We start from the raw sequence: 17,163 nt of genomic DNA, 5'->3' as shown, positions 1-17,163 counted from the left end.
TCCCGTCCCTTGTAAATTTCCTTGGATTAGTTACTTCGACAACGTGAAAAAATAGCTTATTACATAAAGAAATGACTGCTGCTCGCAAACCACTTGGAGTGGCAACTCGTAGAGCGGTCACGCGTATCCTCGGGTCTGCAGACTGTTTGCCAGACCGTAGCAAAGCTTCAAAGGTCCTGACGACCGTGGCATGTAGACTACAGCTCTTCGTATGCGAGCTGGAACGTGCTCGTTATGAGCACTATGGGCTGGGAATTGAGGAGCTTCTCGATAGGCTCCATGAGCACTGCCAGCTTCTGGGCGTTGCCAGTCTTCAAGGTGGTGGTGTACAATCAGGTATATGCGAATGCGCCATTATTATGATGCTTTTGCCCGGATCGCATATTGCGATGGATACCACCCGACTGACATTTTGCGCTACCTCCTAGGATACGCCCTACTGTCAGAGCTCTCGGAGCTCCTTCAGGTAGGTCTCGCACATTCTTTTCACGAATGACGGTAAAAATCTTCAAGCCTTCGTGCCTTTGGGGAAATACAGTTAAAACCGTTGCTCAGTCGTTGGAGTACATTTTGACGCTCACACACGCATTTTCGCTTCGCTCTTATTATTTAACCTCTACATCAACTTCTACATTGTGTAGGAACTAGAATCATCGGTGCTCCTTCTACCTGGACGATTGGGCAGCGATGCCCGGTACAAACCCGCGCTGGACGAGCTGCACGCGCTGCTGTCCAACGTCTCATACTACCGCTTGGAATGCGAAGAAACCAAAAGCCGCATGGAGCTGGCGGTGGGTCTCTCCTTTGAAGGACATGCAGCAGCACCAGCAGCAACTGGAAGCACAGTGACATGCTCACGCATTTGTTCCCATTATGTCCTCTGTCCCTCGCACCCTAGGCGTCGAAGCGGATACCTAGTTGGCTGGCTGGCCGTCGGACTCTCATTATTGTGCCCTCGTATTGCCCCCGCTCCAATCTCTCTTGCCAATACATACACCACGACTCCGCTTCCCCAATCATCCGCACGAACTCCGCACTCGATGCAGCTTTTTTCCCCCGTTGCCCGTCATGGGTCTTATGCCTTTCCTAAGTTAATCCAAATCCTAGTTCCAATTTTCTTCGTTTCAAGATGTTTGTTTGAAGCAACTTAAGGAAGTCAGATCTTGCTTGCCGTGTTGGCTTTCGCTTTCGCTTTCACTGTCGTGCCGTGCCGTGACTGGTAAACTGATTCATTCCCATGCTGATGTCGGGGTGACGGATTGCGCAGCTGAGTGATCTGGTCCAGAGCTACTGCGCTCCAGTTCCAGTGCCAGACAGGAAACCCAGCAGCGCACTGGCTACTGCCGTCACAACGAGTCAATCTACACTGTCCGTGACAGCGGCTATTGCGGATACAGCGCCCGCAACCACGGACACCGAGGAGATAGACACGGACCTAACGAACAAACCGACAACGGAAACGGCGACAACTAACCGTAACAGCACCACCAGCACCACCAGCATGACGGCTCTGACCGCAGCAGCGTCCCATGATGATGTTGCCGTACTACAACGCGTACGGCAGGTGATTTACTCGCTTGATCTCGACGTGGAGATGGCCGAACGAGACCAGGTGAGCAGTTTTGTTTGTATGTGTATGTTGTTTGCCGGCGGGGGGGAGGGGGGAGGAGAGGGGTAACGGTCGTGTGGTCAGTGGCTAGTGGTGGTGACAGTGCTGTGTTCCAGCTCCTGAATCGGCGGTGGAGGTGTCCTGGTGGGGGAAAGGTTCCCAACAAATCGGTTTGCCACCACTCATCAATTTGCCGCCACTCGTCCGAATAGCTGGGTACTTTTATAATTATTGCAAAGCCTGGCAAAAATACGAAAACCATTATTAAACTTGACGACCTGAAATGAGCACCGTGGTAGCTGTAGTACAATGTTGGCTAACCGAGAATTGTAAACTAGCGCTAACCGCTGCGTTGTGCTCAATCACAGGATGTGGACACTGAGCTGCTACAGCTACGAGAGCAGATGCGGCAAGCGCTGCTACAGCAACAGCAACAGCAGATGCAGCAGCCAAAGGACCTGGAATTGGAAGACAAGTTGGGTCTGTTGTCGTACAGGGTACGGCAGGGCGCTCAGGTCATGGCGTCAGGCGCTCGCCGGCGGCGAGAGGGGACGACCCGTGATGACGCCGCCGCCGCCGCCGCCGCCGGCACCGCCGCCGCCGCCGCCAATGGCCATTCACCTGGAACAAACCCCCCGCCATCACTTTTGTGTTCTCCATCGTCATCCGCATCAGGCTTCGTGTCACCATCCTCACCACCTGCGCTGCCGTACGGCGGTGGTGGCGGCAGCGGCGCCGGCACCGCCGCCGCCACGTCTGCATCACGTGCGTTAATGAGGCTTCACGCCGCACGTCATATCTCTAGGAACCTAGCAGCCCAGCACTTGGCCAAATTGAAAGAGCAGCAGCGCCAACTGCAACTGCATCACCCTGCGGCTGCTGACGTCACCGCCGCCGTACTTGACGACGATGACGACTCAGACTTGCAGCCGGCTGCGCGGCGCCAGAAGGTGCTGACTGATGCCTGTGCCGCCGAACCAGCTGTAATCGTGGTTTCGGAGACGGCTGGGATGCAGCTCCGAGACCTCGAAAACGGCGAAAAACCTGCAGCGGCGCAAGCAGGCGCAATTGCAACGTGGCACGTAGCAGCTGTCCAGCAGCGTGGTGACGGCGATCGACAGAGCGCTGATGACTCAGCGACTGACGTCGAGCGCGCTGTCGTACTGGGAAGCTGGGATGGCGCTACCACTACCGCCGCCGCTCCCACCGCCGCCGCTCCCGCCGCCGCCGCTGCCGCTGCCGCGGGCGGCAGTAACGGCGGTAGTAATGTCAGCTTAGGTAGGAAAGCCTTCAGTGACGGCGGTAGTGGTACTGACAATGACCCACGGGTCACAAGCGTCACTGCCGCGGCTGCCGCGACGGCGGCGGTGGTTAACGTTGTCCCTCGCGGCTTCGACCTTCCGCTCAGTAGTGCTGCCGCTGCCGCTACCGCTGCTATTGCCGCTGCCACTACCGCTGAAACAGCGATGGTGACGGCGCCTAGTGGTAACGGCACCGCCAGGGCGGCCGGCGGCAACACGGCGACCCACGACGGCCCAGTCGCGCAGGGAGCCCCGCCGCCGCCGCCACAGCAGCAGCAGCAGCAGCAGCAGCAGCAGCAGCCGTCCCTGAGGCCAACGGAGGCGAGTGTCATGGCGCTGCGGAAGCTCAACCTGGTGACGACGCTGGCGGGGCTGTGGGAGGCGGGACGCCCCCTGGGCGCTGACAATAATTGTGCCGCGGAAGGGGCCGCAGAAGCGGAGGTAACGGTAGCGGTGGCGGAGGAAGACCGCGACGCCAGCGACTGCGAAGATCACGGTCGCAGCAGCGGCGGCAGCGGCGGCGGCCATGAGCTGCCTGCGCAACCGGCGCCGCCGCCGCCGCCTTCGCGGCGGCTGGTGGTGCCAGCACCCCCGGCGGCCTCGCCGCCGTCACCTGGGGGTCTGCAGGTCCACCGTACGGCAGCGGCGGCGGCAGTTAACCATAGTCCATTTTTGATGCTGGCGATGCAAGGCAGGGCGCCGAAGGCGCCGCCGCCGGCGGTCCTAGGCCGGCTGCTGGCGCCTCCGCCGGCGCCTGAGGACGCCGACCTGGAGGAGACCCCGGCGTCGCCGGCGGCGCCGCGTGACCTCGACAGCGGCGGCGTCGGCGGTGCTGACGGCCGCACCGAAACCGACTCCCTTACGCCGTACTCGCCAGCGGTGGCTGCGGCGGGAGGGCCCCCGCGGCGGCTCCGCGGCGGGGCCCCGGTGGCGGGAGGGGGCGTGGCGGCAGCAATGGCTGCTGCTCCTGCACCGCTGCCGCTGCCGGAAGCTTCCGTACACTTGCGGGTACGTTCATTGGGGTTGTGGGAGCTGGCGGCAGGTCGGCGGGGGATTGGGAAAAAGAGTATCTGAAAGGCGCAGCTTGCGCCTCTCCCCCCTCCCTGCCCCTTTCTCTCTCTTTTCCCCACTTACCCCAATAAGCTTCCAGACTCCCCTGTCTCTCCTTCTCTCTCTCCTTCGCTCTCTTTGACTCCCAAAAAACCTTCTAAAGTGTATCAGCCACCCATTCGCACACATCTGCGCCGCCTGCTGAGTGTGCCGGTTTGTGCGGTAGTTGTGTGTGTGTTACATGGTCGTGGGGTGCGTTACCCGCACCTGCAAACCGCCCAATACGAGCCGAGGGAACAAGGGCTGCCAGATCGCCTATAAGCACCGTCCTACTTCGCACGTCAGGCAAAACAAGTGATAAAAGGATACTAACGACCAAAGGGAACGATAGAGTTGCGGTGGGACCACATACGTTCAAGCATCCTTGCCAGACGTTCAGGTTCCCACTTCACTTCACAGCGTCCTTCATGTGCTCGAATCGTGGGAAATCCATACCAGATCTGATTTTTTCGTACACCGGACGGTCCAGCAAAACGTGCTTCTCATCTTCAATATGGCTATCATTGCCGCAGCAGGGGCATACTCGCTCCTCCCTAGGTATACAACGCCGTCCCTTACACGCTCTGTTCACCGCCAATGCCCAACAGCAAAGCCTAGTGGTAGTTGTAGTGGTGACACACTCGTGGCTCCGGTTCACGACCCCACACCCTTTCCACCTACCTTACAGTCCACACATCGGTACGGCACCGTACACCATACACTGCATGTGTCGTACTGCAGGCTGTAGGTCTCCCCGGTTGCTTCGCGCCCCATTGGATTCCTCCTGGGCCTTTTGGGCTGCCGGCTGCCGTACATGCCGCGGCTGGCGGGCTGTGGCTGGTGGGCGCTGGCGGGAACGAGGAGGGCGGCGGCGGCGGCGGCGGCGAGCTGCTCAATTTCGGTCCCGACGTGCCGACATTGGACCTCCATCGGGATATCACTGGCTGGGGGCCCTGCCTGGGAAGGTGCGTCTGTATGTCTGTACGTCTATAACAGGCAGATATGCATACATACATGCATACATACATACATGCATACATACAGACATATACATACGACATGCTTGCATACAAACATGCATGCATACATACATACATACAATACATACATACAATACATACATACATTACAGACAGGAAGACAGGAAGACAGACAGACAGACACAGACAGACATACAGACGTGTGGGGCGCAGGCGTGTTTGAGAAATTTGACGTGATTGGGCTGTTTTGACGTGCATATTGTGATGGTGGGTCCATCGTGCGTAACAGGTGAATTGCAGCGTGTATGGTTTTAAGGTTTGTAAGGTAGATAGGGGCGGAAACTCCGGGGACGGAGGGGGAGGGAATCAAATGATGATAATCAAGTGCACAGAAAGGAACTACTGCCACTGTTGGGGATGTTCATGTGCGAATACTGCCACTTCTACTGCCACTTCTACTGCTACTGCTACTAATGCTGCTACTGCTGCTGCCGTATGTGAACTGCTCTCTACAGGGGCGCCTTTGGGGCGGTGTACAAGGCCGTGTTCCGTAACAAGCCGGCCGCAGTCAAGGTACTTCACGGTGGCCCACGGGACGTGCGGGACATGCGCGCACTCACCACGGAGATATCCATGCTGTGTCGCTTACGTCATCACCCCAACATCATCACGGTGTACGGCGCCGCCGCCGCGCCGCCAGACCACGTGGCCCTGGTTACGGAACTCATGGATTGCGACCTGTACGACTACATTCACCGGCGACGCCAGGTACTGCACGGCAGTGCGTGACGGTGTACGGCAGTGTGTAACGGTGTATGGCAGTGCGTCGTGGTGTACGGTACTGTGTAATGGTGCACGGCAGTGAGAACCAATTTATATGCTAGTAATGTTGCCATCGTGGAAGATAGAGGGGTTTACTACTCCCCTCCCCTTCCCTTTCCTACCCCCCTCCCCTTCCCTTTCCTACCCCCCGTTCCTACCCCCCTCTCCCTTCCCTTTCCTAACCCCCGTTCCTAACCCCCTCTCCCCTTTACCGGCCAGAACTGCGTGCCCCTGGACGAGGTGCTGTCCATCGCCCGAGCCATCGCCGCAGGGCTTGCGGAACTGCACCCCGCCATCGTACACCGGGACCTCAAACCCGCCAACGTCCTCATCAGACACTCCGCACCGCCACCACTGCCCGCGGCAACAGCGCCAACAGCACCAACAACTGCAACAACAACATCAGCAGCAACAACAACAACAACAACAACAACAACCGCTTTGCAGCAGCAGCACCAGCAGCAGCAACGCCTGACAGTTAAGATCGCGGACTTTGGACTGGCACGACACAAGTACGTGTGTGTATGCGTGTCTGTGTATGGGCGTGTGGTGGGGTAAGGTGGGGTGGGGCGAGGTGGGCGGGAAGGAGAAATTTGAGAGGGGTGGTTCGGAGCGGCTCTCGTGCTGTGGTGTGTTTCGCGGTGTCCGTGTGGAGGGGCTTTCGGAAGGGAAGTGAACAACATCGAATTGGGTGCCTCCTTAGTGCTGGGTCGTTCTATTTACGATTGTGAAAACAGTGCCTTAGGAACGGAGGAACAGGCACGTCAAAACACGCTGTTCCGTTTCATACATACATACACACATACATACACACATACATGCACACATACACACACACCTATACACACACACCTATACATACACACCTATACACACACACCTATACACACACGCGCGCGGACGCAGCCCGTACCCCCCCTCACATCGGGACCTGAGTCCCACCTCCCGGAGCCAAGCTCTGCAGGGGGCCCCCTCATCCGAACTGCATCGTTGCAGTATCTCTTCCTCCGCTTCCCCTGGTAGTATCTGCTCCAATCGCCTGTAGTTCGTGGTATCCCCCTCCCTTCCTATCCCTTCATTAGCCGGGCTGACGGCTGTGATCATCCCTTATTGCTTGTTTATCTGTCTGTCTGTCTGTCTGTCTGTCTGTCTAATTTTGTTTTGCATTCAGACGCAGTCAGTACTTATCCACAAAGGAAAGGGACGCAGGCACCCTCAAGTACATGGCGCCAGGCGAGTGGCTGCTATATGTGAAATGAAGCTGCTCTATCTATTATAGGTTTTAGAATTTTACTTTATTTTTTGGCCCATTTCAACGGGATTTCGACGAGGTTCACTCAGTGTATATTATACGGCGTTATACCGCCAGTTCGCCGTCGAACTGGGGCTGTCACCATGTCGTGTTTGAGTTCGTGTTCGGATTCGTGATTGTCGCATTCCCCCGCTAGGCCCCGCCTGAGCGTCGTTGTGGCCGTTAGTGACGTGTCATTGTACGGCAGTTGGTGCCATTGACGTCATCCGTTGGTGTTATTGTGTTGCATTTTGTGACTACTGCATTTCTACCCCTCTGCCCCTCTCGTCCTGTCATCCCATCACAATTTTGCGTTTTGTTGTGCAGAGTGCATTGCCAGCGGCGGCAGCGGCAGCGGCGGCGGCGGCGGCGGCGGCGGCGGCGGCGGCGGAGGGGCCGAAGGGGGGGAAGGCGGTGCTGGAGGCATCAACGAAAAGTGTGACATTTACAGGTGCGAGATGGGGATTGCCATTACGTTGTACATGTATACATGTATCTATATAAAGTATATATAAATTTGTGTGTTTGTGTACGTATGTTTGTATGTCCACACGACGTGGTTACGTACGTACGGGCTTGCGATGCACAGCAGTACAAATACATTCCAGCGGGTGATATGAGGGGTACGGGTTCCTTAACCCACAATCCCAACCTCCCACACCACCACCACCACCGCTGGTCGCATTCTCACCTCCCAAAACCCTAGGTAACCCCTTGACCCGGCTGCTGCTTCCACCCCTCCGTCCCTTGTGACCTGTTCCCCAAACTCCATGAGCATCCGTACATTTTCCGCAGTTTTGGCGTACTGTTGTACGAGCTAATCACCGGGAAGGAGCCTTGGGAGGGCTGCCACCCGCTGTACGCCATGTGCCAGGTGGGTTTTAGGGTTTTAGGGTTTTAGGGAGTTTGGGGGACCTGGACAGTCCGGGGTAGGAGTAGGGGTGAAGGGGGGTTGTCTGGTCCGGTGTGATGCCGTACGCTTGGGGTGGGGGAAGGGATGGAGGGAGGGGGGGATGAGGACATCACCGAGAGAATGCCGGAGGAGAGAAGACACGGAAAGGGACGGGGGCTGTGCGGCGTCTCCTCCTCCTCCTTTTGAGGACCTCACATCCGGTAACATCATCGTACACCCGGTACGGCACCTTTGAAGCGTTTTCTTTGCCGGCTGGACCCCTTGCTTCTTCTTGTGCCAGATCTATATCATGTATGCTCTCTACATATACACACATATATATACACACATATATATTACCCCTCTCTTCCCCAGATAAATAATGTTATTATAATATTTTCCAATATAACAGTACAGTGCAGTACAGTACATATCTTCTTCCCTTTCCCCGCGCCACCTCCCCTCCTCCCCCCCCAACATCCCCCCCTCTCCCCCCCTCGGCGCCCCGGCAGGTCCAGTCCGGTGTCACTCTGCAGCTCCCCTCCTCCCCCGCCCGCTGCCCCCCCGGCCTCCGGGCTCTGGTGCACCGGTGCTGGTCGTACCATCACCACCAGCGGCCCTCTAGCCGGGAACTGCTGCTACAGCTGGACGAGCTGATTGCGAGCAGGCAGCAGTAGCAGGAGGAAAGGGGAAACGCCTACTACTACTACTACTACTACTACTACTACTACTACTACTGCTACTACTGCTACTGGGGCCATCATCTGCCGCAGCACGAGTAGAGCCTGGAGGAAGAGCAGTAGTAGGGGTTGCAGAAGCCGATGCAGGATATGGCGATGGTGATAGTGGGGTTGGTTGGTTGGTTGAATAGTTGGAGGAAGGGAGGGGGGGGCTAGCAGGCTGACTGATTTACGGTGAATGCGGCGACAAGGGACAAGGGAGGAGGCGGCGGCGGCGGCGGAGGAGGAGGACGATGCGGTGGTGGTGGTCGGCCTTGCTGCATTGATAAGGGGCCCCCCTCCAGGCGCAACTAGTGTCTCTGATTGGGTCATGTACTACGACAAAGTAGTACGACAGATGAGGACAGGACAGTCAGTAATAGGTTTTGGTGGTCTGGGTGGCCTCTGCGGAACTAAAACAGAACGAGGGTGGGACCTTGTGCGCCTAAGACATCTGTTGTGGGGATCCTGAAGGATTTGTTGTACTATGAAAGCACCCGGTCATGCAATTCCTGGGAAGGAGAGCGGTCCGAGTGGGGGGAGGATTTCGTCAGGGGAGTAAGCAAGGGAAGAGTGAGGGAGGGAGGGTTGGGGGTAGCGGATGAGGGTGTCTTGCCCCCTTCCCATCCCTCGGCTGTGCACTGGTGTGCGGAATGGCCTTGGTGCGTGGTGGGAGGTGAAGGGAAGGTGCGTGTGCGCGTGGGTGTATGGTATCGTTCTGCCGCTGACTGTCTTTGGCTTTTATATTTCGTCATGCACTGCAAATGCAGGATGTTGCTGTGTACTGCTGATTTGTACGGTACCGATACGGCACGTATTGTTGGTTGGCATGTTGGTTGCGCCTCGACCGGACAGTTGAAAGTACGGCTGGTGCGGTCTGATGACGATGTGGAGCGTTTCGGAGTGTGTATCGTTGTTATTAAGTTGTGAAGGTAAGGTGGTTTTTTGGTGACTCGTTCGCCCCCGGCGGTGGCGGGGAGAAGGAAGGGCCGTTGGAGAAGAAAACTTCTTAAAGGGTTGTTGCTGTCAGACCCCACACCTTGTTGAAGGGGGTGGTGGTGTCGGGCGCCTTGGGGCGCTGACTGTCAGGACTGGTTCTCCTGGCGACTTCGTGGATTGCCCGGCGAGCATGTGGACATGTGGAAGGTTGAAGAAGAGCATGTGGGACCTTCCGGAAGCCTGCTGGAAAAGCTTACTTATGTACGATGCTGAATTGGCAAAGCAAGACTGCTTTTGGTTGTACTTGTTGCTGTATGCGTGTTCTCAGGGAAGGGACCGTAAGGTGCTGGAAGGCGCTGGAAAGAGTCACATCGTCGTGTCGGTGCGAACAGTCGACGACGATGCATGTCGACTTAGCCAAAGAAAACAACCCTATGAAAACCAACACAAGGCTGTTGTTGTATGTTGTATTCTCTAACTTTGATAAGTAGAAGCTGCTGCTGTATGATATAATGGGCGGTATACATTTTTCCAGCCTCTATGATTGTCCGCATTTTCGCGCATCTGAAAAAAGCTGATGGCCAGGAGCAGGTGGACGCACAGATAAACAGCCGAGGGGGGATCAACGGTGGCTGAGCTCTTTGTCTCTATATCGCTCGTTTACGAAAAGGTTGGGGAAACAGGGTAATAGCTTAATCAGGCTTTTCCTGTAAGCAACCGATGGTGAATGGTGGTGGTGCCGCAGCACGTGCTGAGGTTGGTTGTAAGAGGGCCTTTATCGCCACCCTGCGCTCCTTCATCATCGATTATATGAGGTATAGAGACACAGCGCCGCGCGCCCTCACACGAGCAGGAGGGGACTGTGGCCCCTCACGCCCCTCTCTGCCCGCCGCTAGGGGAAGAGTGCTTGTTGGAGGCGAGAAAACCAAGTCATCCAGGCACCACTGCGAGCCGTCCTCGTACTTGGGAGATTGCTGTGCCGTGGGGGTTTGTCAGACCAGCTGTGCATCCAGGGCCATCTTGGCACACAGCTTGTACAGCTCATTCCCCCACTGCAGGCACACGCCCCGCCCCTTTTGTAGTAGCTGGTATACAGTACGGCTCTACAAATACGCGCGTAGCGCGACAACCAGCATCTCGAGAGGTCTTTTCAGCGGCCAGCTACTACACCTTCATGCCCGGCTCCCAAAGTTCCAAAGGCCTAGGGTTGCGCCTTGCGCCCTACTGGCTATCGGTATGGTGCTGTAGCAACTTTCCCGAGTGCAGGTGCGATAGGTGTGGGCCCGCAACCTCGATCCAGTCCGCTGCCAAAGATTTTACCGAGCGGACCCCCCCCCCGTGTGTGCCCGCTGATGTTTCCCCCCCTTTTGCCACGCGCTCCAACTCTTCCGGGGTGAAAGGCACTCTCATCTCGCTCGCTTCCGCCTCCCCCAGCCGGCGATCGGCGGCAGATAGGCGGCATCGGCCCTCGCAGTTGCGTCACCTCGCACCACTCCCCACCCAGCACCAGCGCCGGGCCGCGACACCTCCACGTCTTACCATTCTCAAGCCACGGCAGGGTGACGAAAAGCCGCGCCCTGCGCAGGTGTAGGTGGCACCGCTTCATCACAGACTCTGTGACTCCGACCACACGCGCGTGGAGCAGCACTGTAGCCACTGCCGGGCTCATGGCCATCATCCGCCCGGCCACCTGGGCCACTTGCCGGGCTGCATGTAATCGATTCCGGCCCCGCGGCCTCCAGCTGCTAGACCATTTCTGCCAGCTGCCGTACTTTGTCCTCCGGTACTTTGAACACGTCCTGCTGTGTGTCGACGATGAAGCCCAACAGCTAGACCCGCTGAGAAGGTCATGAGTGGCGTTATTTTAAAAAGCTCAGGTTGAAGCCCAGAGCAGTGACTAGATCGACCACCGCCCGGTGCAGGTATTGTGTTGTGCTGCCGCCAGGTGGCCTGTGTGCTGCCACAGAGCACAGCCACATCGATCACGTAAGCCAAGTCAACATTCCCCTCACACAGCGGGTGAAACAGCTCCTGTTCCCGCAGGCGATAAACCCAGCAGGCGCGGGCGCGAATCCGAACGCCATGACAAGCCAGCAGAGTACAAGTCGCATACCCCATTCAAAAGCGGCAAACCACCGTACACCTCCGGGTGCAGTAAAACAGGTTCCAGTTGCCGCTTTTGTTTTCTGTGGTGAAGAGGAAGTCGTCCTTTCGCAGGAAGCCCGGCAAGTCCGTGATGTGCTCGTATTTCCGCGGTGGGATATTATCCATGAACAATTTGGGGTACATGGGGTTACTGGGTACAGGTGCGGCTTCTTGCCCTCCACCACCCGCAGGCTCTTTCTGATTGTCCGGTGACCCATATCGTATCACGACTTCAGAAAAGTACCGATCAGCGGATGAAGATCTCCTGATATGGCTTACAGAATACTGACCACTATGGGGTGTATCACCCCCGTGGTTTCCAAGCACTTTTGGATTTCCACCTGTATGAACATATCATCCGTGTGCAGGCTGGTGCTGCGTTAGTCGGGGAACTGAATGGCACCCTGCGGCATCCAGTCGGTTGGGTACGTTTCTGGGTCCACATCCCAGCCTGTGGCCTGGCTGATCACTTAGTATGTTGTGAAGTATGATGTGTGGTGTTTCTTGCGGCGCGCTGTGGGAGGGGGTTTGAGGCCTCAAGGCGGGGTGCCCCTAGCCAGTTGAAAAGCACAGCTTCCTCCATCATCAACACAGCACCTAGGTGGTGTTTGTTGCAGCTCCGTGTTCGCCATGAACCCCATGGTGGTGGATTTCGAAGTAATGGCGCCGTAACTGGCTACACCCTTGCAAGAGCCCAGGCTGGAAGTCGGCTGGATTCCGTGCTGAGCTTTTTGCACTTGACGTTCGAACGACGCTTCGGGTGACGGTGGTGTACTGGACTCCTCTCAGCCTGTGCTACTCCTGGGTTGAACCCTTCCCAGGCTCTGCTCTGACCCAGGTAGGGCAATCGATGGTGAGGCAGACAATCTGGAACGAATCGGAGAGTACCATTTTCTTGTCTTGATGGCCGGCAACAGCACAACTTCAGAAAGGTCGCACCAAGAGTCAGTCAGCTTCCGGGCTCCCTAGATCCGCCAGTAGCAAGAGGTCCGCCTCTGTCTCGTCCTCCATCCAGTGTGAGCAGTCAATAAGGCCCGTGGGTGGCCGGGCGCTTTACATCCATGTCAAGCACGTATGCGCAGTACACTAGACGGCTATGATGTGGCCTTTGTCACCCGCGCGACCACCGATGGCCAGCGCGTACCTTTCAGCAGACTGGCATGTGAGCCCTTGTGAGCTGCGTAATGCATTGCTGTTAAAACCGGAAATGTTTTATGGCACTTTCTCCAGTTGGCATGAAGGAGAGAGTTTCTCAGGCATTCCATACTAGGGCCAGACCGTGCATGGTCCTTTGAAACTCGCTCGGTGGAGCACCACCCACACGACTGAGTCAGCCCCGAAACGTACGAACTCCGTTTACATGGAAAACTTATGTAAAGTATTACAGACATATAGATACCCATTTGCACAAGTTGATGGAATCATGGGTGCGTGCTTGGCTCCGGGCGGTTGGCTGTCGTTCCGTGGTCCACAAAAAATGGATCGTCGTGGAACCTTCTGCTCGTCCCACTAATGCATGGGCTACTGCTAATCTCGACGTGCAATACTTTTATCGTTGGATTGATTATTTGACTTGATTGAAACATCAGTTTAAAACGGTTTCTATATTGCGTTGCCGTGGCATCTTTAGCAGTCACTCGCTCGGTGGAATTCCTCGCGGCGTTGCTTATTGGCATCGTCGGTATGTTACTGGCCCGCTCAAGTTTACCTTACGTCAGTCGCCCTTCAACAGCGGCTCCATTTGTGAAACAGCCCGCTGCAGCGTCGGGACCGTCTAACCGCGCACCAGGTGCTGCGGTGAGTGATATTATGCCAAGTTTCTTTCCTAAACTAACGAGAGCTTGCGCATATTGAACACATCACCCATTTTTTCCTGAGCCGAGATGTTGCAATCTACTTCTTGGATTCTTCTTCAACGCCAAGCCTGTGAAGCCACTTGTCTGGAAGCCAGCAAATATGCCACGACGATGCGTCCAATATAGTTTTAATGTTTTTGCAACCATAGGTTGAGCCAGTTGCATCGCTGGGGCACCTCCGTTGGAGTCCACACCGCGGACTGCCCCATCTCGCGCCAGTCGCCGCATCGACAACTAGCCACAGCAGCGGCCCAAGTGACTCTGCCTCCAGCACCAGCCGCAGCATCTCAAAGATGGAGGTGGCGACAGTTGGAGGCGGCTGCTTCTGGTAAGCGAAAGTGACCCGAACCGAGAATGAAAGCACATTGAGAGCTGACGGAAGGTGACGAAATGTTCCATTGACTACTCTAACCCTACTTTAACCGCTCAACCACTTACCCCTCATAACTGACACACCCCAGGTGCGTAGAAGCCTGCTACAACATGCTCCAGGGCGTGCAGTCCGCCATCAGCGGCTATGCGGCAGGACACGTCAAGAGCCCGACGTACAAGCAGGTAGGTTGGTGAGACGCGATGTAAAGTTGAGTCAAGGGAAGCCGAGCTCTGTTGGGCTGATGAGACGATGTGCAGGTGTAGGGCTCGCGTCGTACACCTTGTCTAGATGTCGTACCTTCTGTACGGCAGTATTGTGATCGGGGTTTTCACTACGTAGTATCTCAGTTCCTCTTCGGTCGCCCCGTATATGTTTCCCGTGAGGGATTTAGCCCTGAGAGATTTAGCCCTGAGAGATTTAGCCCTGAGAGATTTAGCCCTGAGAGATTTAGCCCTGAGAGATTTAGCCCTGAAAAGAGAGAGTAAGGACGAGAAAGAGAAAGAGAGAGTTTCAGGAGCGAGGCGCCGGTAGACGTACAGACTTGTGTAGCAGCTGTAGCTGCTAGCGCTCTCTGCATCTAAGGCATATCAAACGCCGTACACTGCTATTGCTACTACTATTGCACGGACCGTAGTCCTTCATCCCTCTCTTTCTGTGCCTTCGGCCACACACGGTATGATGCTTCCACCACATGTACAATTTCCCAACAGGTGTGCGCCGGTACAACAGGGCATGCGGAGGTCGTACAGATTACGTACGACTCATCTGTATTGTCGTACAAGGAGATTTTGCAAATCTTTTTCACTATCCATGACCCCACGACTAAGGACAGGTCAGTGAGCGTCTCTATGTCTGTTCGTCGGCCCATACGCCAGAGCGCGGAGGGGCTCGTCAAAGCCGGGGGGCCCATGGGCCGTTAGTGAAAGTTTGCGTTAGGGTGTCGGGGGCGACTGTCGCCGTTCTCCGGTTCCTATTTTAGCGTAAAGCGCCGGAACGCTGCGTGGTCTGGTCTAGTCTCCCAGACCTCGGGGAGAATACCAGGTAATGCCAGCGGTCTTAACGGGACGCTTGTTGCCGAGTTTACTCCCATTCTTAGCCATCACAAGCATTCCCCGAAACGCATGCAAATCGTTCACCGCTCCATACTCAGAGAATCTTTAGGTACATTGCACCCAAATTTCCTAAAAAGTTTCGCTACCGGGACTCGAACCCGGGTCTCGAGAGTGAGAATCTCGTATCCTAACCGCCTAGACTATAGCGAATTTTTGATGTTAAAGATATTGTTTCAGCAACATATATCAGGGCTCCAAATTCCGATTTCGCGTTTTCGCCATGTCTCATTACATACTCTGTCGGATCTCGCCGTACGATTCCGTACCATGTCTACCGTACGACGCTGTTGGCAACGTATTTGTCCCTCGTCACACTCTGTTCCTGCAGGCAAGGCAATGATGTGGGCACTCAGTATCGCTCCATCATCCTCACACACAACGACCAGCAGGCGCAGATCGCCAAGGAGGTCATGCAACAGGTGTGTGTATATATATGTGTGTATGTGTGTGTATGTGTGTGTATGTGTGTGTATGTGTGTGTGGAGGAGGGTTTATAATCATATGCAAACAACAAAGCGCCAACCACCTACACGTTGTAAGCACCAACCGTCGAAAGCAATGAAGTGACGCAACTGTGCCAACCCTCCAGGAGGGAAGAGTGATAGCAATGTTTGCAAAAGTTTTATCGACCAGTCTGTCTGTCTGTCTGTCTGCCCGTGTGTTTCAACAGATCACATCAGAGGGCTGGTGGACGGCGCCCTTGGTAACTGAGGTGGAGCCCCTGGATGTGTTTTATCCGGCCGAGGTACGACAATGACACGAAACGGGTTGTTTTGTTCGATTTCTAATGTATCTTTAAGTTCTTAGTGACTGAGCCACCGAAACCACGGAATGGAAGTGCTGATATTCATGTGACGCTGGTGATATGGGGTCACGGGTGCCCGACGACACAAGCCTCACCACCCTCGCCGCTTTTACTTCCTGTCCTGCAGGACTACCACCAGAATTACTTCGTCCAGAACCCAGGACAGGGCTACTGTCGGGCGGTGGTGGGTCCAAAGGTCGCCAAGTTCAGGGCCAAATTCTCCAGCAAGCTGAAGCAATAGGAAAAGTCGGCAGTACGGCTTTACGGGCGGCAAGATGCGGCTGTGTCGCCTAGAGGATAATCACGGAAGGGTTTGAACTTCGAAGACCAGATGTAAACACTGATATGCCTTGACAACGGGTTGAGGAAAGCTGTTAACTGACTAGGGGTATGCAGGAGGTCAATAAACCCAGGAGCGTTGGGCAGGTAGCTGACTGGGGTTTTGGGGGGAGTTAAGTAGTGAGCCAGGGTAACGGAGGGTATAGGAGAGGGGCGAGGAGGACGACTGTCCAATGCTAAATCCAACAAACGATGGGGTTGGGGGACGAGCATGCTGACGAGCGATCGAGACATGGTGTGTTGGCGTTGCGGTACGACGGTACGGTTTCGCGGTTGCTAGAGTTGAACGCGAATGTCGGGCATTCGTGGATGGCGCTCTAGGGATGCGGATCCTAATGTTGCGGTTTTGGGGTGTGTTGTGGGAGCCCTTGGAGCTTGAGGGAAGGTAGCGGTGAAGTGGGGATTTGCAGAAACGCCTTTCTTGTTATGCTGGGAGCTTGAAGGGGATTTAGACGCCATCTGCCTATGGCCTTGAGTAGCTGCTCAAGGCGCTGTTTCAATTACGGCTGCTTCTCTGGTTGGACAAATCGATCTCGGGATTACGCCGTTGAGCGGCCAGGAAATTTTAAGGAAGCTGCCGCGTACGGGCACTTGTGACGGAAGATATGGCCAGTCCTGCGCAGGAGAATTTAATGAGGAGGCTTGATATTTACTAAAGTGGTGTGATGAAGCCGTAAATCACCTTATGTCGCTTCAACTATGAGACTAGCTGTTAGGTGCGGCTTCGAGTTGATCTGCCATGTCTGAGGCAAGAAGAGGAAGCAACAATCAGTCAAAGGTGATACGTGGGATCTTAATTCCAATGCCACACCAACACAAGCTGCGTACACGCTCGTAACCTGGCGCTTGAAAACGTCACTAATTTGTTATCCGTTAGGTCTCGACAAATGG

At 55.6% G+C, this 17,163-nt stretch overlaps 2 protein-coding genes across 2 annotated transcripts; both read left to right on the top strand.

Moving 5' to 3' along the window:
- Nucleotides 1–71: 71 nt before the first annotated feature.
- VOLCADRAFT_117416 (uncharacterized protein) lies at nt 72–8,661 on the top strand (the record flags this gene model as incomplete). Its single annotated transcript, XM_002949944.1, has 12 exons — nt 72–336; nt 429–466; nt 642–791; nt 1,565–1,612; nt 1,978–3,918; nt 4,741–4,964; nt 5,495–5,576; nt 5,607–5,747; nt 6,021–6,098; nt 7,422–7,543; nt 7,888–7,966; nt 8,497–8,661. 12 exons carry the CDS (start codon nt 72–74, stop codon nt 8,659–8,661), a joined length of 3,333 nt encoding a protein of 1,110 aa, XP_002949990.1.
- A 2,155-nt stretch (nt 8,662–10,816) lies between these two features.
- VOLCADRAFT_90367 (uncharacterized protein) lies at nt 10,817–16,174 on the top strand (the record flags this gene model as incomplete). Its single annotated transcript, XM_002949943.1, has 12 exons — nt 10,817–10,908; nt 11,077–11,227; nt 11,385–11,446; nt 11,860–11,948; nt 12,609–12,625; nt 13,540–13,584; nt 13,793–13,971; nt 14,105–14,198; nt 14,727–14,848; nt 15,457–15,547; nt 15,799–15,873; nt 16,061–16,174. 12 exons carry the CDS (start codon nt 10,817–10,819, stop codon nt 16,172–16,174), a joined length of 1,131 nt encoding a protein of 376 aa, XP_002949989.1.
- Nucleotides 16,175–17,163: the final 989 nt, after the last annotated feature.

The sequence above is a fragment of the Volvox carteri genome (genome assembly GCF_000143455.1).
Source record: "Volvox carteri f. nagariensis unplaced genomic scaffold VOLCAscaffold_16, whole genome shotgun sequence".
Classification (NCBI taxonomy): domain Eukaryota; kingdom Viridiplantae; phylum Chlorophyta; class Chlorophyceae; order Chlamydomonadales; family Volvocaceae; genus Volvox; species Volvox carteri.
This window is presented reverse-complemented; position numbering and strand designations above follow the sequence as displayed.